We start from the raw sequence: 27,881 nt of genomic DNA on the forward strand, positions 1-27,881 counted from the left end.
TCCCACAGTGAAAGGAAGGAGGAACCAGACAGGCAGGAAGTGATATGGAGAAAACTGCTTATAAAAGCCAGTGGAGAGCATTCTGGATCACTTCTTCTGCTTCTGCTGGCTCAGGTGGCTCTTGCTGAGGGAGGACTTCTGCACTGGTGTCTCTGCATTGGAGGATTTTCTGCACTGGAGGACTTTTGCTTTGGAGGCTGAGATTCTCCTGCTCCTCTGGGTGATTAGAACTTTGTCAGGGAGCTAGCTAGATTTCTTCAGAGCAGACTTAAGAGTGGTAGGCTAGACAATTCCCCTATCACCTTCCTACATTTCCCTCTTTACTATCTCTACCCTGCTATAATAAAGCTACTAAAGCTGCTAACATCCTCGTGACTTAAGAGTTAATTTTATAAACAGCGACCACAATTCAATTCTATAAATTCTTATATTTGTCAAACACATTTTTAATTATTACACTTACAAAAATGAATAATTTGGAAATGTGTTGAGTGATAATACATGTACATCCCAGACTGAATTGCTTGTCAACTCCAGGAGAGGGGAGGGAAGGAGGGAGGAAGACAATATGAATCATATAAATTTGGAAAACTTATGTGTAAATTTGTTATTAAAATAAAGATAAATCTAAAAAACTAAAATAAACTTTTAAAAAACTGTTAAAAATGGCAGGGCCAATTGTGTGAGTTGTAACTTTCAGGGTCCTAAAAATAATTCCAGATAGTCCCAAAGAAAACCTCTCTTTCCAGAAAGAAATGAGATGATACCTCCCTCCCTCTGTCTTGGCAGAGGTGATGGGGCTTGTGGGTACAAAGCAGTGAATATACGAGATGGCTCAACGGATACTTTGGTTCTTTTTGCCAAGTCACTTTTGTTGACTTCTTTTTTATTCTTGATTATAAGGTATAACTTTCTTAGTTGGGGAGAAAGGAAGAGGATATTCTAGCACATTAAAAAAGGAAAGAAGGGGGAACACAAAACTAAGATCACTTTTTATAAGTACAAATATTTTATTTTTTCCCTGAAAAAAACAATTAGGTTCAACAACCCCAACTATTCCACATTCCCCATCGTCGTAGCCTCACTTACACAGCTTTAGCCTCTAGAGAGGCTACAGAAGAACGAACTTAGACAGCAACTTCTGAATATGAAAAGCACCTGAAATTTTCCATCTTCATTTAGTAAAATATTACAATAGTTGGTACAACACAACAGTGAATTGCAAGAATGGGTATTCCCAAATGCAACCTCACAAAACTTATTTCAAAACCCAAGACCAGGGCATGTAACTGAGGAATTTAGAAAAAGGTAAAAATGAGGAAATAAAGAGGGCATCACCAAGACAGGTAGGCCATTTACACAAAGGAAAGTGAAACGGAGGTTTACTTGGCTCCAGAGGCAAAATCCTATGTGAGAAGCCGCTCAGGCACTCCTGGATGGAGTGGACTGTCACCAACACAGTCCCCTTTCTTCCACTCTGAGATGCCTCCAGAGGTCAGTGAGGCTTGTGACAGTGAAGCTTGCCTCCTCTCCTTAGAACTGTCTTGTCAAAACTCCCTCTGGGTCCCCAAGGACTTCCCTGTCTGAACCCCATCACCAGCCGCTGGTAATCTCAGAGCTCCAGGGAAAAGAACATTTGCTCCCTCCTTAGCAAACCAACACTACTTCCTAGCAAAGTCACTCTACCCTCTGGGCCTCAGTTTCCTCATCTGTATTTTACATTCTCTGATTCTATGAAAAACAGCTGAAGACTTCTGCTTTCTATCACCAAAGTATTCTTCAAAATTCAGTTTATATAATTATCTTCTAAGCCTGGGAATTCTAACTTGAATAGAAAGCAGACAGAAGGGCACAGACTCACCTAGAAAATCAAGTATTCCCGTGTTTATGTTCTACGGCATTTCACTTTGATTTAGTTAACTATTTCCCAATCCCATTTTCATCTCATTCGGGCAGTGTGTTGGACACCTCTGCTCTAAAAGATCTACCTGAAAGGCTGCTACTTCAAAGAAGTCCTAAAGTGTCTATTGCATAAATCCAGATTGTCCCCTCCCGGAAGTAGGGTCAGTCCACCGAGGACCCGACGACTCCCTGACTTCCCATTTTCCCAGAATCCCTCCCTCTGAGCATAACAACCATCGGCTGGAGCCCCCACGTCTACTGACTGGATTCTATTTCCTTCCTTCCATTTCGGTACAAGAAAAAAGAGGGCCCAGAATAAAGAGCCAGTGTGCCCTGCCGATAGCACACCCTGTCCAGGGGTTAAGCACGAAAAGAGAAATGATGGAAGTAGTCACACATCTGGAAGTCATCACTCTTCCTTTAAATCACTATTAACTTCCTGCTATAGACTATTTCTTTTCTCCTTAGACTGTGGATAAGGATAAATCTAAGGAGGAGGTCAGTCCGCTTTGCGGCTGGCGTCTGGACGCCCACTCTGGACGGAGCGGCTCCTGTTTTAAGGAAATGTTTAGATATACGGCAATCCTTGCTCGATACTCCGGCAAACAGTGCATTAAAGACATTCTCCGGGTCGTGGTTTTAACGTTCTCCACATGGTCTCTCTCGACAACAGAACAGAATACGGCAAACAGACACTTCCCAACAGCGTCCGTCTCGCGTGTATGGGCGATGCCTGGCTTGAACTACAGTCTATCCGCCTGTCCCAGACATCTACTTCTATGAAATAAATAAAGCCGCGCGCGCCGGCTCTTGGCCTCCCGCAAGAGCTCCGTGTTGCGCCCGCCAGCGGGCTAGCCTGGGAAGGGCCCGTCGCCGTCTCTAAGGTATGTACAGGAGGGAAGGCTCCACAGATCCCCGCGCTCCCAGAGCCCCTCCAGCCAGATTCCGCAGCGTTCCTGGGGGGAGCGGCGACCCGCGGGGCGCGCTGGGGCGCTATCTGATGTGGCCCGACGCGTTGATCCTCTTACTGGCAGGGCCTGGCACGAGGTTCCCGGTGGTGCCGTTGGTGATGTTGGTGGCCGGGTCGCCGACCCCCATGTAGTCCACCCGGCTCTCCAGCTTCACCAGGCGCTGTAAAATGTCGTCCAAGAGGACGGCGATGGTTCTTTTCAAGTCAGCTGGGGACGGAAAAGACGGGCCACGTGAGAAAGGAAGAAGGGACGGACAGATTAATGAGCTCTCTGGGGGGCCGAGGGAACCAGAAGGGATGGGGCGGCCCTCGCGTGCTCCACACACATTTCTGAAGGACGAGCCTCCACTTGGGGGAGGGTCCTGGCTTCGCATCCCACTCCCCCTCGTCCTACCTGTGTGCCCCCGGCAGGTTACCAAAACCACCCTTCTCCCAGCATTTAACTATGGCTAAGCGACTTCCATTTTGTATTTGGCTAAAGGCACACAAGTCTCTCTGAATCATCCGCCTGCTGGGCCAGGCCAGCTGGTCATAAGGGTTCAAGGCGGGCCACAGGAATAGGTCAGACATGCCATCACGCAGGCCAAGTATGATGAAGATTACAGATCCTGGGACAGCCGGGTGGCTCGGTGGATAGAGCCAAGCCTGGAGATGAGAGGTGCTGGGTTCAAATCTGACCTCAGACACTTCCTAGCCATGTGCCCCTGGGCAAGTCACTTAACCCCAATTGCCTGGCCTTTAGCACTCTTCTGCCTTGGAGCCCATCCTTGGTATTGATTCTAAGACGGAAGGTGAAGTGTAGAAAAAAGGAAGGGCACATCCTCTGAATTTTGTTACAGGGTGTACTCCCCCCTCTGTGGATGGCATCACTGTCCCTTTCACAGGTAGGGTTCCACCTCTGTCCCCACTCCACACCCCACCAGGCTCTCTCTTATGGGAACGGGAAAAAGAAGCTGTCAGGGCCTGACAGCCCCAAGGACGAGGGCGACACCGAGGGAGGCTCGGCCGAGTCCGAAAGGAGCCTCCCAGGGAGGGTCTGTTCCCAGAGTAAGGGAAGGAGCAGCGATTAAAGGAAAACTAAGAATCGGCGAGAAAGAAAGCCTAATTGCATTTTGAATGTTTGCTTTAACAATGCTCCCAAGTGCAATGAGCCTGGAATTGGCTGTTTTAATAAAGCTGTTTCTATGTAAACAGAGAGCTTGGGCAGAGCCACCTCTTCTGTCTTCTGGACGCCCACCGGCACTGCCGAGGGAGCTGAGAACGCGCCAAACCCTCCTGGGACCCTCCATTCCCCACGGAGCCCGGCCTGGTCTCCAAGGCCGCCCGTGGATTTAGGGGGACCCTGGCGCAGGCTGTCAGCAGACTTTGGTGCGAGATCTTCGGGCCTGCCACCACCCTGTGCTCTGCGCCCAGGGGTGGCTTATTCCGCCCCAGCTGCGATGAATGACAAGGGGGCAATGAAGATGCCTAGGAAAGGGCCTGGGTCCGGCAGCAGGAGGAGGGGATGGGACCAGGAACGAGCGGATGGATCCTGCCTGGGGAACGCTCTCGTGCCATAGCCGGCAGGGGAAGAGCACGCGATGAAGGGGGGGTAGGCACAGAGCCAGGCAGTCCCCTCGAGCTTCACCCTGGTCTTCTGGCCTCTGCGAGCGAGGCCAGAGCTGCCATGGAGATGGAGACGAGGAATCAATAGAGCAGAGCCATAGCAGCAGGAAGGACTCAGCCGAGGCTATCAGGTATCAAAAGGGTCATGACCACATCAGAATCTGCCCCTGAGAACCAAGAGCAACCCAAGAAGGTCCTGAGGAAGAAGCGGAAAGAGCAGGATTCTTGGTCGTGTGGGAGGGCGGTAACATGAGGGGGGCCAGAGCGGGCGCAGTAGCATCATCCTCAGAGACCATGAGGTCCAGGATGGAATCACAGAGGAGCGTGGCTGAAACAGAGTCTGCTGGGGCGGAAGACAGAGAATGAGATGATCAGCTGCTGTCGATAGGATTAGCGAAGCCCAGACAGAGGGAAAAGGCCATAAGCCAAGACCCAAAGCCCCAGAAAAAAAGGAGGCAGCTGATGGTAGCTCAGTGGGGAAAGGAGTTACGACTGAATCTCCTGGACCTCAAAATGGAGATCTGGAAGCAGCCATGGTTACCCACTTCTCCTTGGCCTGCCAAGGGAGTGGGAGATGGTCACTAGGGGAAAGGACTGCAAAGAACACGGTGCCCCCGGGGGAAAGCCAAGTTTCTGTCAAACCAAGGGAGTGGGAGAAAGGTTGACTGAAAAGTTCAAGATAGAAATGGAAGTTTGTGGACAATGAAATGGGGGTTCCAAGGGTACAGCGAGATGCCACCAAACAAGAGGATGTTTGAGTCTGAGTAGAACTCAGAAGGAATAAGGATGAATGCACATGCTGCCAATACCTAAGGCAACTTGACTGGATTGCTGGGATCAGGGAGGCAGGTCGGATGGTTCCTAGAGGCAGTATGGGCCATAATGGGGGGAGCACCAAGAGCCTCTGTCATTCCCTAAGTTACCATGGGTAAGTCTCTTCCTAGCTCTGGGCTTCAAGTTCCTCACCTGGAAAAAGAAGGGTTGGATTCAATGGCCTTGGGGATCCCTGCTGGCTTTAAATCAAAGATCCCTTGGCAGCAATACCACCAAGTAGTAGGAATGGCTGGACCAGAAAGCATGAAGACTGAGGACCAGCCCCACCAAGCTCTATCTGATGAGAATTGGCATTTCCATGAAGAGGGAGTTCCCTTATCTTGAAATGCTAAAGTGATTTTGAAACTTAGCTTGTTAGATCTATTTCCACAGGAGATAGAAATATCAACCTTTGACGGGCAAATACCTTAACATTAATACCATTATTTTAATACCAATATTTTGTAAACCTAGCAACTAACAGCTTGGTTTTAAATTATGATGTTTTTATCAACCTTCACAACTCAAGAAAAGTTCTGTTCATAGGAAGATTTGGTTTGAAACACACTCAATTCAATTATGTTCACAAATACAACACTGGAGCAATATTAAAGTTACAATAATTCAGTCACTCCCCTAAAACTTGGGATTAATTTAGACTTGGACTACAGTCCAAATTTATCTTCCCATGATCTCTGAAAAGATGTGCTATACAAACTATGTAAATCAGATTACAGAAGGATTTCTCAGCCTCATTAAAATTTTCTATCATTTTTTAAGTTTGCAGAGGAATAGAAAATGTGCTCATTATAAAATAATCTGTGGCAATCACTGAGGCAAAGAGCTGGAAGAAAGTCCACAATGACTAGGCCAGAGTCCAAAAGTGTGGTTTGTATTATAAGAATTAAATTTTAATGGTTTGACTAAAATATATGAAATGTATAAATAATATGGTAGTTGCTGATTCAAAGTATTATTGCTTCAAAGTAGAAATGACTTCAATAGCTTTTATTTACAAAAGAGGTGGAAAGAGTGAAATCAGAGAAATACAAGAGTGGAGATGACATTAGCTTATCTAACTAAATACTGCTTTGGTGCTCAACTCAGCCAGGACTTGTTGGAATTCAACTGGAATTCAACTCTCTCCAGAAGACAGGAAGGAAAAGCCAGCTATCCACTACCCAAGCTCCCTCCAAGAGGCAGGTCAAGACAATGATTTGAGTTGAAGGTGACTCCTGAGGCCAACTTTCTTCCTTGGGCCAATCTTCTTCCTTAAGCTGACTTCCTTCTTGAAGTCCAACTCCTTCTTGAAGCTGACTTTCTTCTTTTAATCAACTCTACTAGCCCCAGAAATTCAGAACCTTTTATAGTGGCTTCTTGTCCCTTCCCCTTTTCACAAGGGCCAATCACAGCTTCCAAACTGCCCATTACTGCCCTGGGGGCAGTGTTTTCGGGAACCAATTCTCACCTCCAGGAGAGGTGAATACTCATCAAAAGAGTTCACAGAATCCTGGCAGACTGAGGTGTGAATTCTATTTCTTGGCTGAATTGAAAGGGTGGAGAGTTCCTCCACCTAGTGCTAAGTAGGGTGTTCAAGCTTTTGTTGATTCAATTCAAGTAGACAAAGGAGAGTTAATCCTGTCTTCACAATCTAGTGAGGTACTAAGTAGGGGTACTTAAGTTATTGTTAACCAAAGTGTTAACTCAAAATAGAAAAAGGGAATAAAGGATTCCCTTCACAAGTGTAAACTCAAAGAGAACTAAGAACTAACCCTAACCCTAATCCTTTTACAGTATCCTAGCTTTACCAGACCACTGGCTTGTCATCCTCCCTGTCATGCATCCTCTGGACCCTTGGGCCTCCCAACACCATGACCTGGGAACTTACCATACTCATACTTTGGAAACCACCACAGTGAAGCCACAATATCCTAACTGGCGGGTCAGAGTCAGGACAAACAGATACATATGGCCCATGATATATTTAGCCATCCCCAAACCCTGCTTCATCACCCATCTAGCCATCCATCCTGCCACTTCCTTGCCATCACTCTGATTCCAGGGTTCCTAATCTTCCCCTAATTTCCAACTCACATTCTGGGAACAGTAATGACATCAGTATGACTATTGAGAAGGGATAAGTTAACGGGTCTCCCCTCTGGTTCTAACTCACCACCCTAATGCCTTCCAAATCAAATAAATACCCTTCCCTAGTCCCCACTCCTCTCAAAGTATCTTCCTCCATTAGAATGTCAGCTCCCTGAGGACAGGGAGTAACTTGCTTTTCTACTTTTATCTCCAAATACACACAGCCCCTGGCACACAGTAGGCACTAGAGGCTGGTAGAAATGTTACTAGAAAGAATGAAAAATTGAAACTAAATGCTAATTATAGGGACCAAGTTTAGGCAAAGAGCCAGGAAAACACAGAGACAGGAGCATGAGGACACAGTCTAAGATTGGTTAAGATTGATTAGCATGAAACTACGTGAATATTTGTTTTTTCTTCATGGAAGGGAAAGGCTTGAAGAATAGGGTGAGAGGAAGGTTACTCATAAATGAAGGTGGCAGAAAAACCAAGTGACAGAAATAAAAATTGTTTAAATGCTTTTCTATTGACATCATTAGATATTTGGGTTGAAAAGGCTGGGTTTCCAGTTGGCATGGACGTGTAAGTAAAGGAAGCCGTGAACACTACCCACTAGGCCTTGGTCATCTAATCTGCTTAATTACAGGGGGTTTAAAAGAAAGATTTAATAAGAATAAACTCCAGGTCTCATAATTCCACAGCTAATCAAGGGATGGCTAAAAATAGGAATAGCAGAGGCAGAGGGAACCCAGCCTGGCAGGGGCTGCAGTGTTAACATTGGCATTTCTCGCCTCGGGATCTCTGCTCTCTACTGGTTTCTTCCACATAACTACTAAGACGGGGTGTTGTGAGGTCTCACTCTTGTTCCTGACGAAATGGAGCTCTATCTGTCTCTGAGTGCTCAGCGCCTTTCCTGCTCGTGCTGAATGCAGGGCCCCCCAAGGCCCCCACTCCTTTCTGCGGCTTCGCTCACCGAATTCGTGGCCCACTTTTCCCCAGCTCCGGAAGGTGCCCTCAGCGCTGTCCTCCAACCCGTGACGGAGGGCTCCCTGCATGTTGGTGTGGAAGGTTTTCCCAAAGGGAATTTCAGGGGCCTGAGAGCTCGTGTGTGTGTTCATTACTTTTTTATTTACCTCTTGAGATGGCAAGAAAGAGCCGAGTTGTTTTCTCATATGAGGAAGGAGCTCCGTCCATTCGGAGATAAAGATGAGACAAGTCAAACACTGAGCGAAGGAACGGGCTGAGGGGCGTCCAGAGGGCGCATCCAAGCGGAGTAGGGAAGGGATAAGGGGCCGAGCGAGTCCTGGGCCCTGCTGTCTGGTAAACAGTGACAATGCTCCACCGTGCTGAGGTTGCGAGAGCTTCTCGTCTGTCAAATGGCGATCATGATGGCCTCTCCTCACAGGGCTGGGAGGGATCCTACGAGATCATGCTGGCTCTGAGCAGGTGTGCACACATTGGCTTCCCACGAAGGAAACTCCAGAAAGGTAAGAGGGAGTTGGAGTGCGCAGGCACGTGTGTGCGCACAATGAAAAACCCAAAAATCATGAATGAAGTCCCTGCAATAGGCCAGGAAGCCATGTCACGACAAAGACGCACGGCCCTGCCCTCCAAGTTATTATGCCCCATGGGGAACAGAGGGGAGACAAGGGGCTCGCACCCAAGCCCACAGCACGCCGAGGTGGCCCCAGGTCCTGGGGACTGGCACAGGCTTCCCCCAGGAGGCTGGCCTTGACCTAGGCCCGGGGGGAGGCAAAGGCCAGGAGGGCATGAAAGGAAGCCCTGGCTAATGAGGGGCTGCCTCGTGGTCCTGGGGCTTAGGGAGCCTGTGGAGCTCCCGAGGCAGAGGATGGCGCTGGTTGGGGAAAGCCCTGGCGGCTACAAGGACAGCTTTGGTGCCCCAAAGCCCCCAGAAAGCCATCTCAGCCGGGGGTGGCCGGGCAGCAGAGAGGGGAACCAACGCCTCCGTGGAGGCTGAGGGGACAAGAGGCGGCAAACACGGTAACCGGAAGGAGGGTTGGAACCAGAAGAAAACGCCGAGACTAAGCTGCCCCCTGCGTGTGGGTGCGTGAGGGAGGCGCAGAAGGAGGGCTCCTGCGAAGGGCCCCGACATTTGTCAGAGTCCTCACAGGCTACACGCCGGCTTCTGGCCCGGAGCGGGAGAGACGCCCAGTCCAAAGGCCCGTGGGACGATCAAGCTGGGTGCCAGAACGGCCCTCATCTCCCATCGCCACAGAAGGAGCTGTCAGATAAGAAGTGATGGAGGGTGGCAGCCCAGAAGCCACAGAGCTTCCTGCAGCTCCCCTGAAGCGGCCCACAGCCTGGGGGCCCCGCTTTTCCTGAGTCATCCACTAAGGCCCTGCCCTGCTCTTGCATCCTGGCCAGGGGTGCCCCAGTCCTCAGAAGCCAGAAGAGAAGAGGGGGAGGCCTGGGAGGGGCTACCTCGCACTGGGAAGGCGCCCAAGACGGGCCAGGACAGACTGAGGCTGGCCCCGAGTGACTGTCCACTAAGTCTGTGAGGATCCAGCCCCCAGCAGGCTGGGAAGCTGTGAATTCCAGGGTCCCCTCAGAGCAGCCCCTTCTCCCTCCGTCACAGAGGCTCTGCTGACTCGAGGCCTTGCCGAGGACCCAGCTAGCGATCACAGCACGATGCAGGCTTTTTGGGCAACAACAACCCCCGGGCCATCACTCCAGTGAAGGCCATGGCGCCCTTCTCAGAACTGTTCTTTAAATCCATAATAAAGAGGATGCAAAGGAAACCATTATTATATCAGCATATTCTACAGCAGAGAACCATCTTCTCTATCATGTAAGCCACAGGACCTGCGAGCACAGACCAGCAGCTCTCCACTAGAGATCCAGCTCTCGGGGAAGCCTCTGCCAAGCCCTGCCTTCAGGCTTGAAGGCCAGCTCAAACCTGGTACAACAAAGCGGCTCTCCGAAGCCTCACAGAAGCCCTTCCAATCCTCTCCGGTCCTCAGGCTCCCGCCCTGCCTCCCTGCTCTCTTTCCAGCCTTTGAGAGAACCGAGTCCATTCAAAGAGAAGCTCCCTCGTGCCCTTCCTCTTCGTCCCAAAGCCCTGAAGACCATCCCCCTGGCCCCCTGCCCGGGCCCTGGGCCCACCCCCTGCCACCTTCTTCCATTGGCCCCCTTGATCGCTGCTTCTTTTCCTGATGCCTCTGAACGGCCCAAACCTCCTCAGGCTTGCACATCCTTCAGGGGCCTCCTCAGACAGTCATGTTAGATCTCTCCTCTCGTTCTCAGCCCAACTCGCAGAAACAAGGATCCCCACTCCTTCTCCCCCTCTCGCCTCCATTCCTCAGGCCTCCACCAACAGAAACTGTCCTCTGCCCCGTGACCCCCAATCTCTCGTTTGCAGTTTGACGGTCTTCTGCCCTGTCTGCTCTCTGGGATGACGCGGGCCATCTTCCCTTCCAGAATGCTCTCTCCTCTCCTCTGGCTGCTCCCCCACCCCCTTGCTGGCTCATGTCCCCTCAATCTGGCTCGTCCATCCCCAGGATGTGTGGCACGGCTCCCCTGGCCTCTCGTTCCATTCTCGCTCCAACAGGTCGCTCCCAGCTACGGGTCTCGCCCCGACTGCCACCCAAACTTTGGTCCTACATCACCAACCGTCTACTCTACATTTTAAATTGGATACCGGGGAGACGTCTCAATTCCACTTCACCCAAATTGAACTCGCTGCCTCCCCCAGTCCAGATTTCTATCAAGGCCCCAGTTCTGCCAGGCTCCAGTCCTCACTCTGCCTCACCTGGCACAGCTCATCGGGGACAAAATCTTGCCCTTTCTATGTCTTCAGTGTCTCCTCTCACCCAGCTCCCACCTTGGAGCAGACCCTCATCCCCTCTGGCCAGGGTTATTGCTGTAGCCTCCTTGCCTCAGTTTCTCCCGACCCCAGGCCCTCCTCTACACTGTTCCCAAAGTAAGTTTGCTCAGCACAGATCTGATCCACTCACTTCCTGCTCCATCAACTCCAGGGATTCCTGGCATAAAAACTCTTTTGTTGAAGTTCTGAAGCTCTTTACCCTCCATCTGTCTGCCTCGATTTCTGCAACTATAAAATAGGGATAATAAAAGCACCTACCTCACAAGGTGGTGGGGAGGATTAAAAGAGATCATATTTGTTTAGCACAGGTCCTGGCACATGGTAGGCACTTAGTGAATGCTGGGTTCATCCCTCTTATCTCTAACCCCCGCCCCCAACACTCTCACTCTCACTCTGTCTCTGTCTCTCTGTCTCTCTGTCCCACTCCTCTCTGTTTCTCTTCCTCCCCCTACTCTCTCTCTCCCTCTCTCTCTGTCTCTCTCTCTCTGTCTCTGTCTCTCTCTGTCTCTCTCTCTCCCTCTCTCTCTCTGTCTCTGTCTCTCTGTCCCACTCCTCTCTGTTTCTCTTTCTCCCCCTACTCTCTCTTCCTCTCTCTCGCTCTCTCTCTCTCTTTCTCTGTCTCTGTCTGTCTGTCTCTCTCTCTCTCTGTCTCTCTCTCTGTCTCTCCCTCCTTCTTTCTCTTTCTGTCTCTCTCTTCCCAATCTCACCAAACTGATATTCCATTCTGTGTCTCAAAGAATCCCTCTCTTGCTTTGAGAAGCAGTGGCACTCCCACCTTTGGCAAGAAGCCTTGGCTGGTCTCCCAATCAGTGGTGCCATCCCTCCCAAACCACCTGGTATTTATTCACTTTGTATTTATGCTGTATGTCTATATGCTGTCTTGATGTACCTGTTGTGTCCTAGGCGCCACCCTGCCCCATGTAAGCTACTGGTAAGGAGAGGAATTGTGCCCCTCTTTGCACTGGTCTCCTACGGCCTGTCATGGTACCTAGCACCTGGGCTCTTCTTGCAGACTCACTGAAAAGTACAGGAGCATATCAATACTTCCTGAAGGGATGCTCACATTGGTGTCCATCCTTCAACAGAATTGGGATTAAATCGAGGAGGAAGAGCTTAGTAAATCTTGACTTAGGAAATCTCATTTTCTTTCAAATTCCACATGCTAAAAGTCTAAGCCAAGGGAGATGTCCTCTTGGGAGAAGCTTTTATTAAATGTCTGGAGGAGTTTAACTTCCTGGGGTAAAAATGAAGACTTCTCAAGTTCAGTTACTAAAAGGTAAGCTAGCTCTCAGAAGGGCAAGAAGAGAATTCATTTGTTGAAGATGGTTTTTTCCTTGGGGGTCCATTAGGTCTTTTTTCCCCATTTCCTTGTTCCTTCCTGGCATCGTGGCATCCTCTACTTTTCCTGGCCTGTGTTTTGTTTTGACTAACCATAAGGCTGAAGAAGGTATCTGCCACTACACAAAGGGCAAAGATGGGAAGGCCAAGAGGGAAGAGGTGGCCGGGATGTATTTGGGTTTATTAATCAACCCATAAGCATTTATGAAGGGGCTCCTGGGTGCCAGGGAATAGGCGCTGCAGATTCAAGTACAAAGAACAAACAATGCCCCTGGCAAAGAGATTCCATTCTAATGGATCTGAAAAGCGTGTAGGTACCAATCTTGTGCTGGAAGTGGCGCATGGCCAGAGAGCCAAGCCAGGGTCACGTCTAGCTCAGAAAAGAGCGAGCGTCCCTTCTGGAGTTTCCCAGCAAATGTGTGAATGTGAAAGAGTTTGGGAACACTGATGAGGCTCCCCCTGTCCTTGCAGTCAAAAATGTTGTGTTGGGGGTACTGCTCACCCAGACACCTGCACAAGAACAGCCCGAAAAGATGGATGCAGAAGGACTAAATGAAAGACATATACCTAGAGCACAACTCGATTTCCTTTCTGATTTAACTGGGGAGAAAAAGCTTAAGATCCCAGGAGCCCCCTTACCATATCCTGCCAGAGATGCCCCATTCTCGCCATCCATGAGGCTCTTGTTTTCCTCGGCCAAAGCTTTCACGTATCTTTTGCTTAAGTCCAGGATCTGTTCCCGTAACTCCACACTGCTCGGACGTCGTGGATGTTGGACCGTGTAGTGAAGCAAAAGCAGCCCCCAGATGAAGCCGAATATAATCAACAACAAACTCAGTTTCTGGGACATGTTTTTTCTGGAGAATGTCAGGAACATTCCGGATGCAGGGAGCAGATGGAGCTGGCCTGGAGAGTTGGGAAGCGACACCAGAAAATGACTGGAAAAATAGATTGGGGGGAACCCCTTTAATCTCCTGGATGGTTCATCTTGAGCACAATTCTTTCCAACTCCCAGTCAATGCACCGTCCCTATGTGAAAGTCAGGGAAAAAAGAGTAATTACTCTTCGTGTTCCAGAGCAGAGAAGCAGAAGAATGAGAGACAGCAGAAGAGCTTGGATTTGCTTTAAACCATTAGCTAATGTCTAAATCTGACGGCTTTCTGAAGATGGAGGGCAGCTAGTTACCTTATCTCCTATTCCATTAATGAACTGCTTCAACCCAGGGTACTGGACAAAACTCTTTAGTTGCTTAAACTGAAGTCCGTCCGAAGCGTTATCATCACCACCATACTGGTACAACTCCGAGAAACATTCTCCTTTGGAACTCGGAGATCACCATGGTCCGCTTGGGTGGCTCTGGGGATTCTATGCACAAGTTTGGGTACCGCCTCTGTCTCCTACAAAATGGGAGAAAGGCTAGAATGGGCAGGGAAATGGGAACTCCTGGAGTCAGCACACACAAGACCCAAAGGTAGAGGAATGAGATAGGCCCAAGGGGGCAGACCAGAATTGGGGGGGAAAGCAAACCAGACAAAGGTCGGAAACAGACAAGCCTAGAAGCCATCACAATATGAGGTTTAATTGTCCAAAGAAAATGGTGACAAGCGAGCAATTTCAAAATGTTGCTGGGAGACACATTCTAATCAAAGCCCCTCCTTCAAGGTCACCCAAACAACCATTTCCTAGACGGCCACTAGTTCCAGGAACTGGGAATACAAAACGCAATAGGATCCTGGCCCTCATGGAGGGGGGCATGGAAAGCAGGGACTGTACTCACCACAGAGATAACCTACTCTCTCCCTGCTCATCTCTGACCACTAAAGTCCCGCCCCCTGCAAAAAGGCTTTCCCAGTCCCCCCTCATGTGGGTGGCTTCTCTTCAAGATGCCCCCAAGGTGTCGTGTGTATATTTGGTCTGTTTCCATGTCCTCCTACGTTAGGCTCAGAGATCTTTGAGGGGAGGGGCTACAGTTTGGGACTTTCCTTGTCCCATCAGTACTTAGCACAGGGTCTGGCACAGAGCAGTAAATTAATAAATACTTATTGACTGCCAAGATTTAGTGGCAGCTGAGAAAAATGGGACCCAAGGATCAAGGGAGTGTGCCATGGGAAGGAGCCCACTGGGCTTGCCAACAGCATGTCATGGAGATGATAGTGGAGTTCTCCTGAAGGCTGGCCTCAGCCTCCCTTCTGAGATAAATTAGTCATCAAAAATTAACCCCAGAGAACCACCTAGAACCAGTCACTCATTCTCCAAGACCCTGCCCAAACAAAGGAGTCCTGGCAGCATCACCCACCTCTCTTTGGCCATGCAAAAACGTGGGTGGTGGGAAAAAGAGAAGGGTTCTGAATACAAAAACTTCGGTCTGGCCTTGGGGAGGTACAAGTTACAAAGGAAGATCCACATCTGCTGGGCATGGAGGACTGAAGGCCAAAAGGCAAGGAAGATGCCAAATGATCAGAGTTGCACTGGGAGCCATCTTGGTAGTGCACTATAAATGACTGATCCTTTAACAGGCAAGCACTCTTGTCTTCATGGGCACTAATATGGGCTCGAGTCATTTTTGTGGACCTGTAAAAATTCTCTGGGTCCTCTGAACTTACAAGAGGAATTAGTTATAACAACATGGGTAGTGTTGGGCAGGGACTCTCTACATGCTATGAGTGGCGTAACAAGCTGGAAGGACAGCGTGCCCCAAAGTATGCCCTGTTCCTCATGTCAAGAGGGAGTCTCTGCCCAGATGGGGCCTGCCTACACAGAGGAGTCAGGGGTGCCAGTATGGCTCCAGTACCAACCAGGGAAAGGAGGTGCTTCCGGATCCCAGACAAATGGTGCTGGTGAAAAGAAATATTCCAGGGTTGGAGCAGGTGAGGTCCTCAGGGTGTGGCGGGCACATCTGAAGCTATCAACAGGCTCTGATGCCTATGAGCACATGCTTACCAGAAAGGGAGTGCACAAGGCACTGGCCCCAGCTAGAAAATCGAGTCTATATTCCCATGTAAATTAACTGGTAATATCGGTCTCTCCTGATCCTGCATCCAAAGAACCAAGTCAATGTGAAAGAGCTAAGGAAAACCCAGCTCTGAAACCTTTAGGCTTTGACACTAGGATAGAGCAACAACAAGGAGGGGCAGCAGGAAAAAAACCACTGGATTTGGAAACAAGAGAACTGGGTTCCAATCATGCTACTTGCCCATTCTGGGGGTGGACAAGTTGTTGCTTTTCTCCTTCTATTAAGAAGGCTATTGGCCCAGATGAGCTCTCAGGGTTGTTCCTTCTAAATGTACATCTATGGTCCCAACGTTCCAGCTCTTCAACTTGTCCTAGGGCAAAGCCAAAGTCTATGACTAGACACAACACCACTAGGGAAGAGAAAAGAGGGGCCGCAGCTCAAGGGGCAGCACTGTCCAACTCTGGACTACTAGAAGTCAGATGGAGTCGAGTCACCAAGCAAAACAGTCAGTTCCAACCCTCAAGTTGACAGTCATAAAAGGGAGCTGAAAAGGGCAGAGGGAAAAAAGGTACCATTGAGACTGGAGACTGGCAGAAGACTGGAGAAACTTGAGTGAATCCCAGAAGAAACAGAATATCAAACAATCAGAGAGAAAACAGAAGAGGCCAAATGCCCTCAAAAGTTGCTTCTCGTTCTAAACAGATGCCTCCTAAGATCTGTCTCAATAATAGTCTAAAGCAGGAGTTCTTAACCTGAGACCTGGTTTTTAAAATATTTTCAGAGCTATAATTCAATAGAGTTTATTTCCTTTGTAATCCTATATTTTTATTGGATGCATTAAAAACCACTCTTTTTAGAAAGGGTACAAAGATGAAGAACCCCCTAACCTACAGGCAAAGCAACAAGTATTTAAGTGTTTATGGGGAGCCAGGCACCGTGTTAATGCTGGGGATACAGATACAAGCAAAAAAAAAAACAGTCCCTGTCCCAAAGATGACATTCTAATTGGGCTAAACGATTCATAAAAAGGAATGGGGCAGGGATGGTGGAGAGGTGGTCCAGGGGAAAAAGGCAGAGTGAATCAGGACAGTCAGTCAGCCAAGAGGAGAATGAAGCATGGGGATTTGGACCCATTGCCAAGGTGAGTGAGGCCCCTAGATGGAGCTGACCAATAGGCATAGTAACTTTTTAGGCTTTTTTTAATAGTAATTTTTAAAATTTAATAGTAATTTTTTATTCAAAGATATTTTATTTTCCTAATTACATGTAATAACAATTTTCAACATACACTTTATGAACTTATAAGATCCAAATTATCTCTCTCCCTCCTTTTCCTCCCTATTCTTGGAGATGGAAAGCAATTTGATTTGGATTATATATGTATCATCATGTAAAACATACTTCCATGTTGGTCATTGTTATAAGAGAATAATCATATAAACCCAAAATAAAACTGTAAATATACTGATGTGAAAGATCATATGCTTTGATCTGCATCTGACTCCAACAGTTCTTTCTCGAGAGGTAGATAGCATTCTTTGTCATGAGTCCCTCAGAATTATCCCAGATCATTGTATTGCTGAGAGTAGCTAAGTCTATCACAGTTGATCATTCCACTACAAATTGCTGTTACTATAAGCGATGCTCTCCTGGTTCTGCTTATTTCATTATGTGTCAGTTCATTAAGATTTTTCTAGGGTTTTTTTTTTTTTTTATGAAATCATCCTGTTCATCATTCCTTAAGGCACAATAGAATTCCATCAGCATCATATACCACAATTTGTTCAGCCATCCCCTTGATTTCCAATTCTTTGCCACCACAAAAAGAGCAGCTATAAATGTTTTTGTGTAGGTAGTTTCTTTCCCCTTTTTCATGATCTCTTTGGGATACAAACCCAATAGTGGTATTACAGGATCAAAGTAAAATTTTATATAAAAATGTTTTTTAATTTATTAAAAAATTTTATAGCCCTTTGGATAGAGTTCCAAAGAGATCCAAGAGGTTGGATCAGTTCACAACTCCACCAACAATGCATTAGTGTCCTAATTTTGCTACATCCTCTCCAACATCACTTTTTCTTTACTGTCATATTGGCCAATCTGATGGGTTATAGTTGTTTGAATTTGCATTTCTCTAATCAAGAGTGAATATGATTATTGATAGCTTTGAGTTCTTTATCTGAAAATTACTTATTCATATCCTTTGACCATTTGTCAATTGGGGAATAACTTATATTCTTATAAATTACTGAGTTGTCTCTATAGATTTGAGAAATGAGACCTTTACTAGAGAAACTTGCTATAGAAAATTTTTCCCAGTTTGTTGTTTCCTTCTAATCTTGGTGGTATTGTTTTATTTGAATAAAACTTTTAAATTTAATATAGTTAAAATTATTCATTTTATATCTGGTGGTGTTCTCTATCTTTGGTTTGGTCACAAACTCTTCCCTTCTCCATAGCTCTACCTGGTAAACTATTCTATGTTCCCCCTAATTTACTTATGGTATCACCCTTTATGTCTAAATCATATACTAATTTGGACCTTATCTTGGCATAGGGCCATGTTGGCAAACCTATGGCATGTGTGCTGGAGCATGCCACAGGGGGTTGCCCTCCTCCCTCTCCACTGTGCCTGAGGACATTTTTCCCATCACCACCCCTCTGCCCAAAATGCTTCCTCCCTCCCCTGTCTTGGGTAAGGCGGGGCGTCGTGAGGGTTGAGGGTTGGGTACTTGGTCTCTAAAAGGTTCACCATCACAAGTATAAGGTATAAGATATGGGTCTATACCTAGCTTCTGCCATACTGTTTTCCAGTTTTCCCAAAAGTTTTTGTCAAAACAGTGAGTTCTTATCCCAAAAGCTAGGGTCTTTGGATTTATCGACACTGCTGAGGTCATTTACTACTAATCTACTCCACTGATCCACCATTCTATTTCTTGCTGCTTTATAATACAGTTTGAGATCTGGTACTGCTTGGGCTACCTTCCTTCACGTTTCTTTTCTTTAGTTTCCTGATATTCTTGACCTTCAGTTCTTCAGATAAATTTTGTTATTCTTTTTTTCTAATTCTATAAAATAATTATTTGGTCGTTTGGTTGGTATGGCATTGAAGAGGCACTCAAAGGCAAGACGACAAGCTTATGGGGAGCCAGGCACTGTTCTAGGGCTGGGGATACAAATACAAGCAAAAAGCTGGTCCCTGTCCCAAAGCTGACATTCTAACAGGCAAGGCCATTCATAAAAAGCAGTAGAAAAGCAGGTGGGCTAGAGGGAGAAGGCAGGGTGAGCTGAGAGAATCAGAAGCACAGCCAAGAGGAGAATGAAGCATGGAGGCTTGGACCTATCACCGAGGTGAGTGAGGCCCATAGATAGTGGGCCAGTAGAATAGCAACTCTTTAGGCTAACATCTTTGAAAAGCATCTCTTCCTTTTTGCCCAAGTATCCTGGGAGAAAGGGCTGAAGAGCATCATCCTGGCTGCATCCTTTCCCTTCCTCCCCTCTGGGTACCGCTGGGTGATCCGGCACAGCCTGCTCCATGCCTTCCTTCATAGACTTTTTCTCCTGATATAGGCTGCCCGAGGGCCAATCTCCCAATGCACTGCCCTAAATACGGGCTACATGAAAGGGCCCAGAGAAGTCAGCGTGGGAAAGGGAGGGTTACAGGCCACGTTCAGCTCTTTGGGGTTTTTTTATTGGTTCCAAGGCAGAAGAGCGGTCAGAGCTAGGCAATGGGGGTCTAGTGACTTGCCCAGGGTCACGCAGCTGGGAAGTGTCTGAGTCCAGATTTGAACCCAGGACCTCCCATCTCTAGACCTGGCTCTCAATCCACTGAGCTACCCGGCTGTCCCCTTTGGGTTTTTAACAGCTAACCAAAGCTACTTTCTTCTCCATCACAACCTTTTTATCCAAAGTAAATAGGAGGCGGTGGGGGAAGGCTAGGGGATCCAATTAAGCCCTGTTTGCTTGTCCAGTGCTTTTTATTTGTACATTCAACCACAGGGCCTATCCATAATTAAAGTCATCTCCCAATCACAACAGAACGAGCCTTAGTCAGCATTACTTAAGCCTTAGGCTCTCCTCTGCTCTTGCCTGACTTGGCATCTCTGCTTCCCTCGCTTCCTGGCTACTTAACGGTGCAGGGGCTGAAGGATCAGGCCTGGAATCAGGAAGACTCATCCTCCTCAATTCAAATCTGGTCTGGGACACTCCCAAGCGGGGTGACCCCGAGTCACAACCCCATTTGCCTCAGTTTTCTCATCTAGAAAATGAGCTGAAGAAGGCAACAGCCAACCATCTCCGTATCTCTTGCCAAGAAAACCCCAAATGGGGCCACAAAGAGCCAGACACAATGGAAATGACTAACAAAGACGTTTGGCCTCTTGGAACTATCTAAAGGCTTTCTCTTACTTAAAGCTATGGAACACTAAAGTCAAAGTCCTGAGCTCCTCCCTAGCTAGACCAGTTAAGCTTCTACCTAGGAAAGCTGCATGCAGACTCCCCCCGGGTCTCTCCAACCTCCCTCCTAGAGCACTGTCGGTCCTGTGGGGAATGAGGCTGGCCCACAACTGCCTCAAACTCCCCCTCAGCTGCTTTGAAAGCCCCCCAGCCTCTGGCTCCCCTACCTTTCTAACCTTCCCTAACAAAGTTCCACCTCCAGCCTCTCTGCCTTTGCCCCAGTGGTCCCTAGTGCCTGGGATGCTTTTCCCTCTCATTTCCAGCTTTTTTTTCCCCAGGGCTCAGCCTCTACATGAGGTCCTTCCCAACCTTCCCAGCTGCCCACATCCCCCCACCTGACTCTGTATCTCACCGGTCTACTCCAAATCTGGAGATCTCTCCCTGAACCAAATGCAAAGCTCCTTGCAGGCAGGGAGCCCTCAGTGCATGATGCCCAGCGGGTGCCCAAAGAACGCTTGCTGGCTCACCTGACAACACCAAGGTCAGTCCTCGCCGCTAGGGCCTGCTCCCACTCCCCAGGCGTTACCATCCATGCCCGCCATGTTGGGGACTCCCCTTCCATTCCTGCCTTACTTCTTCCTGTTCCTCTCTAAGCCGTCTCCTTCCAGCTGCCTGTCTCCTACCCAAGGAAGACCCCTGCCACCCCCAGAACAAGGAGCCTGTTACACTCCTCAGCTCAGGCCTGGGCACAAAAGGGCCCTACAGTCCACCAGGATTTCTCCTCTCAAGTCCCTTCTGGGCTCCTCTGCCCAAAGGCCACGCCATGGAAGCAGAAGGGAGCTCGGACATCCGGAGCTGAACCCTCTCACTTATGGATGAGTGTGTAGAGGCCTCGGAAAGGAGGTGACTTGTTTAAGTTCTCTGAGGAAGAGCAGGAGGGACAGAGGCCTCAAGCCAAGGCCCTCAACCCCACTTAAAGCCTCCTGGCCATAGCACACATGACCCCAGGCTCAGCCTCAAGGACCCATCTCTGCCAACACCACCTCTAACCGTTCCCTGCCATGGTTCCCCAGCTAGGCTGGAAGCCCCTAGAGGACAAAGGCCATTTCTCCCTATTCTGTGCCCTGGAAGGGTAGGAGGGAAGGAGGCTACGCAATCCTGAGCACCCTAAATACCTGCGTGCCTCACCTAGAGTTCCCCAAGCCAGAACGCCTAAGCTTAAAGAAAGAGGCCTTACGGCAAAACACCCCAGCTTCCAGCTGGTCTTCCTGGGACCCCAAAAGGGCAGTCTGGGCAGGGCTGGCTGGAGACAGAAAAGGGTTTGGTCATCTTCTCCCTGACCCTGGGAGGCAGGACTAGAACTGATGGAGGAACACTTCCAGGAGCGGCCACAGGGTCCACAGAAGGGAACACCCAACATTGGAGTAACCCAAAAGTGACAAGAAGCTGCTCAGGGAGAGGAGAGGGTGGCAGAGAAGGAGGGAAGGGTCCACCCCAGAGGACTTGCTAAGCACCTGGAGGGATCTGTGAGAGGGAATTCCAGCTCAGACACAGGCCAGGCTTCCGAATGGCCTTTGCCTCGGAGATTCTCTAATTCTAATTCTAGGTGGCTCCCCAGAACAATCGTCACGAGACTAAAAATGGACAGCTTGGGCTATTTCCTCAAACAACACAATCCAGGTATAGCACAGTTTTCAGCCCTGAGGAATAGTGGCGGGACTAAGCAAGGCCCAGAAATGCCATTCACTTGGTGGCAAAAGGAGAGCCCACCACCCACTGTGGCTGGGAAGAAGGCAGACCACCAGGCACACAGGGCAGCAGACCAGAGATAGCCATCCGCCGGGGATGACCGAAGGATGAGCCAGACCACCGGCCTGGGCAGCTTGGGCTTCCAGCCTTGCTCAGAAGAACATAAGAAAACTGCCAGTGACCCTGAAAACACAGCTCAAAGCCCAGGCCCTCCTGCTTGCACGAATCACTCGGGGTCTCTCCATAAAACGAGGATCCACAGGAACCAAATGAATTGTCTGACCCCAACACTGTCAGAACAAATACAGAGTCTCTGCTTGGAAGTCCCCCCTAAAAGGGGTCTCATGTAGCTGGGGGAATGCAACTGAGGGGTCCATCTGCCCCAAGTGTGGATGTGGATGTCAACAGAACAACAGAATTCAAACGTAACAACTTCTACTGCCTCTATGGGACTTTACTCGAAGAATAAGGGCACAGAGCCAATGTTCTTACACCTTGAACTCTGCTGCAGTGTCCCAAGCTTGGATGAAAGAATGTTCCATCACTTCCATGTTTAAACATGAGAAGAGACAGCTAGATGGCTCAGTGGATTGAGAGCAGGCCTAGAGCTGGGCCATTCTGGGTTCAAATCTGACATCAGAAACTTCACAGGTATGTGACCTTGGGCAAGTCACATAACCCCCATTGCCCACCCCTCACTGTTCCTCTGCTTTAGAAGCAATGGGTAGATTCTAAGATGGATGGAGAAGGGAAGGAAAGAGGGAAGGAGGGAAGGAGGGAAGGAGGGAAGGAAGGAATGTAGGAAGGAAGGAAGGAAGGAAGGAAGGAAGGAAGGAAGGAAGGAAGGAAGGAAGGAAGGAAGGAAGGAAGGAAGGAAGGAAGGAAGGAAGGAGAGAGAGAGAAAAAGAGGAAGAAGAGAGAGAGAGAAATGGGGGTGGGGGTGGAGAGAAAAGAAAATGCCAGCCACTTCCAGAGAACTGATGGGCTCATAGTGTACCTTTTTTCCCCCCACTAATCTGGAACTGTTTTGCTTGACTTGTATAATGGGTATCCTTTGCTTAGCTTTTCAATGGTGTGGGAGGAGATGGGGGGGGGGGGAGGTGAACTCAGATTTTTTTAAATTAATGTGAAAAATAATATTTTTGAAAAAGGAAAGAAAACCTACCCGTTGCCATAAATGTCCCACTTCCGATTCTTGTGTGCCATTTGCTGTTTAACAAAACAGCATTTATTCCAAAAATAACAAGCTCATGGCTAGGATAATCTCAATCCTATGTGCCCATAAAATACAACAGAATGGCTATTTGAAATAAAATTCTATTCTATTGAGGCCTGCAAACATTTTCTTTTTCAAAAGATGGGGAAATTCCCTACCAAGCTCAATAATACAGAAGAAGAAGAAAGAAAAGCCTACCAGCACCAAATACAAATAAAACTGTGGAGAAACCGAGGGCAGCCCATTTGCCAACTCTGCTGATACACTGCTGAGTAAGGACACTAATTTGGCCATCCTCAGCATCACAAAAACTACTCAGAAATGCCGCATCTAAGAGATGAGAGAGCCCTAATCAAGGAGACGTGAGGAGGCTCAGAGCTTACCAAAGTAAACCACGCTGGAGACTCCTTTAGGACCCGGCAGGATCTAGGACGCAGGAGCAAAACACTTGTAGGACAGCTCAGAATCCTCTAAAGGGAGGCTAAAAAAGGAAAACTGATCCCTAAAGAAGCAAGATCAGCAGTTTCTCCAGTGTATTCTCCTCCGTGCCTACCTGAAGGCGGGAGGCCTGCAGAAGATGGCAGGGGCAGGAAAATCCTCTTACTCTGGTCTGAGGAGGAAGGGGGGATGGGCACAGGATTTAGGGTGCTCCCATGGCTCTAGGAACAATTGAACCCCAGGAACTCACTCAGATCTGATTCTCTTCTTGGGGTGAAAGACACAAAGATCCAACCCCAAAGCATCTGTGAGCCATTCACAACTGTTGATAGAGGCAACCACCACCAGCCACCCCACAGGAGTTTTCTGCTTTGGGGCAGAACGTGGAGGCACCGGCTCACCAGACCTGGCCGCAGAAGACCCGGGTTCAAGGCCTGGCTCTGTGGTTTACTGGCCCTTCCTCCCTGCTGGCCTCGATGTCTCCAGCTGTAAAAGGGCTCCGACGGATGCCCTCTCCGGAGCTCTTCCTACACCCCACAAAAACCCCAGAGAGAATCCGTGGAAATCCTGGGCGTCCCTGAGAGCTAAACGAGGGCTGCCATGTTAGGAGGATTGTTTGGACAGAACACAACCTGTGGCTGGCTACTCCCTACGGAGGGGCTGCACACATAGACTCCTGATCCTGGGTTCAAATTCATTCCCACCACCCACTGGGGAGGAAGGGGCTGCCCCTCTCCAAGCAGTCCCCCAGAGCCACGGGACCCCAACCTGAGAGTGACGGACATGGGAACCACCACTGTCGCTGCACGCCCACTTCACAGATGGGGAAGTGGAGGTCCCGCCAGGTTGGGAGTGAAGGTGACCCCAAGGGACTGGGACCCCTTCGGGCCTTCCGGGCGGCAGGGGCGATCAGGGACAGCCTGGGCACGGGCAGGGGGAAGGGGATGGAAAAGGAATAGGGGAGGGAGGTCAAGGTCAAAGCTCGGGCCCTGCACCTTCCCCCAGAGCAGGTGAGGGATGCGATCTGCACCACTGGAGGGACCACCTTAGGGAGAAGCCCCAGACCCCCAGGGTTGGGTTGGGGCGGGGGTGAGCCTGGTCCTGGGTCTAAGCTAGGCTCCAGCCTGCGCCTCACACTCCAGGGTACCCGGGGCACAGAGGGAGGCCCAGCTGGGCCAGGTGGGGCAGCGGAGAGCGCTGTGCAACGGGGGCCGCCGCCACCACGCCGCCTCCGGGATTACCTCGTCGTCCGTCCGTCAGTCCAGGTCAGTGCGGAGGCGCGGACGCCCTTGGCGGTACACGCACAGGTACCGGCGTGGAGGCTGAAGACTCCCCGGGCAGGTTCGGGATCGAGGCACAGAGCTCAGGCCGCCCCCTCTCACTCCCGGCTTCCGCTCCGCCTCCCGCTTTGCATTGTGGGGAATGTAGTTCGGCCCGGCGGAAGAAGTGGCTGGGCGGCTAAATGAGTCTCCAGGAATGCCCGCCCCACCCATGTCCTCAGACTCCGCCCACCGACCCTGCCCTCTCCCCCGCCTCTTCCTCCTCCACCCCACCCTCGGAAATGCCGTTGCGTAGCAACCAGGGCACCTCCCCTTCACCCTAGATAGTGTGCGCATGTGTGTTGTCACTAAATAGAAACGACTAGGCTTGTAGCTCTGGGAGTGTATCCAAGGTTCGGCACTAGGAGGCTCCCCTTAGAGGCCATCGAGCTTAACCTCTGCATTTGATGGACGAGAAAACTGAGGTCTAGAGCTCGACTGAGGCAAACAGGCGATGCAAAGGATGGAACGAAGGAACTGGGCTCAGGAAGCCCTGAGTTCGAATGCTAACTCAGACAGATTCTGGAGACCCTGGACAAATCGCTTAACCTCTGTCTGCCTCCTCTGTAAAATGGAGCTAATAGCACTGGACTAGGGGCTGGCCTGTACAAAGCAGGAGCCACTTGGGCTCTAGCCCACAGTGACCAAACAAACACTTGTTTTGCAGACACTTTTCTGGGGTAGATTCTGGCGCACAAAGATGAAATAGCCTGAAGTCTTGACAGATGTGGGTTCAAATGCTGACACTAGTTGTATGAGGCCTCTTTGGGCCTCACTTTCCTCATCTGTAAAGTTGGGGCAATAGAACCCACACGGAGCCCTTGCAAAAGTCCTAGGAGAACAACATTGTCATTAACGGAGCTGTTCTTGCGTGGCTACAGTGTTCACAGATGTGTCTTGCAGCACCAGGAAGCAGGAGGTCATGTGGCCTCCCCCAGAGGACCTCCCCCTGAACTCCGGTCAGCTGACTCCAAGTAAAGGACAATCACTCAGCGCCTCAGACGTCCCTTTAAGGCTTGGGTTTGCCGGGAAGAAACCTGCATTGTCGGAGGGAGAGTCCTCTCCTGGGAGTCCCCAGGTCCCGAGTCTATCTCTAGGATTTAAAGGCAGCGCAACGAGGTCACTCGGTGATAGAGGGTCACTGAGTCTTGTAACAGACGGAGCTCTAGAGCCCCGAAGGACCCTAAGGACCAGCAGAGCCGAGATCCGAGAGGCGCCCACTCCAGGGTCTCCGACAAAGGAAAAGACCCAGAGGGGCTCCTGTCCTGAAGGAGCTTACGTGCTAGGATGGCAACCAGTATGTGCAGAGGGGCAGCTTCGTGAGATAGAGCATCGGATCTGGAGCCAGGAGGTTCTGGGTTCAACTCTGGCCTCAGACAGTTGCAAGCTTTGTGACCCTGGACAAGTCACTTAACCCCTAGCCCTTACAGCTCTTCCATCTTAGAACTGATGCTAAGACAGAAGGAAAAGGGACAGAAACAAAGAGAAAGATGGAGACAGAGACAGAGAATGACAGGGAAATTCATCAGTCTATAGTGACCAGAGGGTGATAAATTTTTGGATACTTAAATTGTGGAAGACTCCTACAAGGTCTGTAGACGTGCCTGAGAGAAGGGCTTCTTAACCAGGGATCCATGAACTTGGTTTGGGGGTTTTTTTAAACAAAATGTTTAGATAACTATTTCATCCGAATGCTATGTATTTTGTTTTCTATATTTTAAAGCATTGTTCTGGGAAGGGTTCATGAAATTTACCCAAATGTGCAAAGAGATCCAGGACATCAAAAAAGGTAGAAAACTCCTGCCCTAAAGGGCCTGATATAGAGTCAAGAATACTTGGGTTCCAATCCCAGCTCTGAAATTTACTGCCTGTGTGACTGCTGGCAACTCCATTAACCTCCTTGATCCTCCATTTCCTCAGTTGAAAACTGTGTCTGACTCTTCATGACCCCATTTGGGAGTCTTCTTGGCAAAGATAGTGAAATTATTTGCCATGTCCTTCTCCAGCTCATTTTACAGATGAGGAAACTGAGGCAAACGGGATTTTGCCCAGAGTCACATAGCTAGGAAGTGTCTGAAGCAGGATTTGAATTCAGCAAGACAAATCATTCTCATTCCAGATCTGGCACTCCATCAACTGCACCATCTACCCTTTGCAAAAGCATTAGTCATTTCAGTTCCCCAAGTTATGAGTCAAAAGTTCATTTGCCCTCTCTGGGAGACATTTGCAGCCCCCAGTTTGCTCATCATTACCAACCATCTCCCAATACAACTTTTCCTTGTAATGGCTACTTCCCTTGGGGAGGACTGGGATGACCTGGAGAAATAGCCCAAGCTGATAGCATTGTTACTGAGCAGAGACAGATCAAAAGACTCTTTAGGAGGGTAAGTTTTCTCTCTACAAAAGTGTTGGCTAGCTTGGAAGAATGAGTGCTATGGGGCTTTACACATACAGGAGATGGGGTCTCTTTAAACTGCTTCTCGCTCCCTTTTCTATTCAAGCTAAAGCCCTTTGGGGTGGATTCTAAAGACTTCACACAATTATATTCTCAGCAACCTTGTTAAATACAAGCCAGTTACTCCTACATTTTATTTGTTAAATACAAGCCAGTTACTCCTACATTTTATTTGTTAAATACAAGCCAGTTACTCCTATATTTTATTTGTTAAATACAAGCCAGTTACTCCTACATTTTATTTGTTAAATACAAGCCAGTTACTCCTACATTTTATTTGTTAAATACAAGCCAGTTACTCCTATATTTTATTTGTTAAATACAAGCCAGTTACTCCTATATTTTAAATCGTGATCCAAAAAGCCAATGAGCTTTTCCGACATCATCTTCTTAATCATTTGCTCATGTTCCAAATTTGCTTCCTTTTCTAAAGTCCTTTCCTATGATTGGTCATCATGATGAAAACACCGGCTTGGGTCCCTACTAAACTGTATGCTTAGAGGGACAATGTCTCATTTATCTTGGAATAGCCTATAACACCTAGCACATTTTAAGCAAGAGGAACTTAATGTTTATCGAATAAACATTGAACCAAAAACATGGTTTATGCAGTGCTGCTTACTGAATAGTTTTTCCAACTTCTCAGATTTGATCTTGATATTTTACTTGCATTAACATATCTTTTTATACTATATACTATATAAGCTGCTTTCTTTTTTAAAGAAGTTCAAATAATTTATGCTTCTTGTCTTCTGTTCCTCACAAATGATCTACAATATCCCATGTCCATACCTTT

The 27,881-nt window shown here is 48.7% G+C and overlaps 1 protein-coding gene across 4 annotated transcripts; it reads right to left on the reverse strand.

The window, feature by feature from the left end:
- Positions 1 to 990: 990 nt before the first annotated feature.
- On the reverse strand, positions 991 to 24,825 carry CCDC126 (coiled-coil domain containing 126). Of its 4 annotated transcripts, XM_007505359.3 has the most exons (5): positions 24,553 to 24,825; positions 23,257 to 23,838; positions 13,746 to 13,957; positions 13,200 to 13,589; positions 991 to 3,080 (listed from the first exon to the last, which is right to left on the reverse strand). In XM_007505359.3, the coding sequence occupies exons 4-5, from the start codon at positions 13,435 to 13,437 to the stop codon at positions 2,896 to 2,898; spliced, it is 423 nt and encodes a 140-aa protein (XP_007505421.1). In that variant the 5' UTR covers positions 13,438 to 13,589; positions 13,746 to 13,957; positions 23,257 to 23,838; positions 24,553 to 24,825; the 3' UTR covers positions 991 to 2,895. The 4 variants fall into 4 exon arrangements, with proteins under 4 accessions (XP_007505421.1, XP_007505420.1, XP_016281995.1 ...); XM_007505358.3 differs by lacking the exon at positions 23,257 to 23,838; XM_016426509.2 differs by lacking the exon at positions 13,746 to 13,957.
- Positions 24,826 to 27,881: the final 3,056 nt, after the last annotated feature.

Source organism: Monodelphis domestica, chromosome 5, assembly GCF_027887165.1.
Source record: "Monodelphis domestica isolate mMonDom1 chromosome 5, mMonDom1.pri, whole genome shotgun sequence".
Taxonomy (NCBI): domain Eukaryota; kingdom Metazoa; phylum Chordata; class Mammalia; order Didelphimorphia; family Didelphidae; genus Monodelphis; species Monodelphis domestica.

Excerpts from the sequence above, each read along its gene's own strand:
- CCDC126 (XM_001363293.4), bottom strand. The coding sequence starts at position 13,437 with ATGTTCCTGACATTCTCCAGAAAAAACATGTCCCAGAAACTGAGTTTG. Across the intron at positions 3,081-13,199 it reads GGCATCTCTGGCAGGATATG|CTGACTTGAAAAGAACCATC; the intron begins GTAAGGGGGCTC and ends TTCCGTCCCCAG.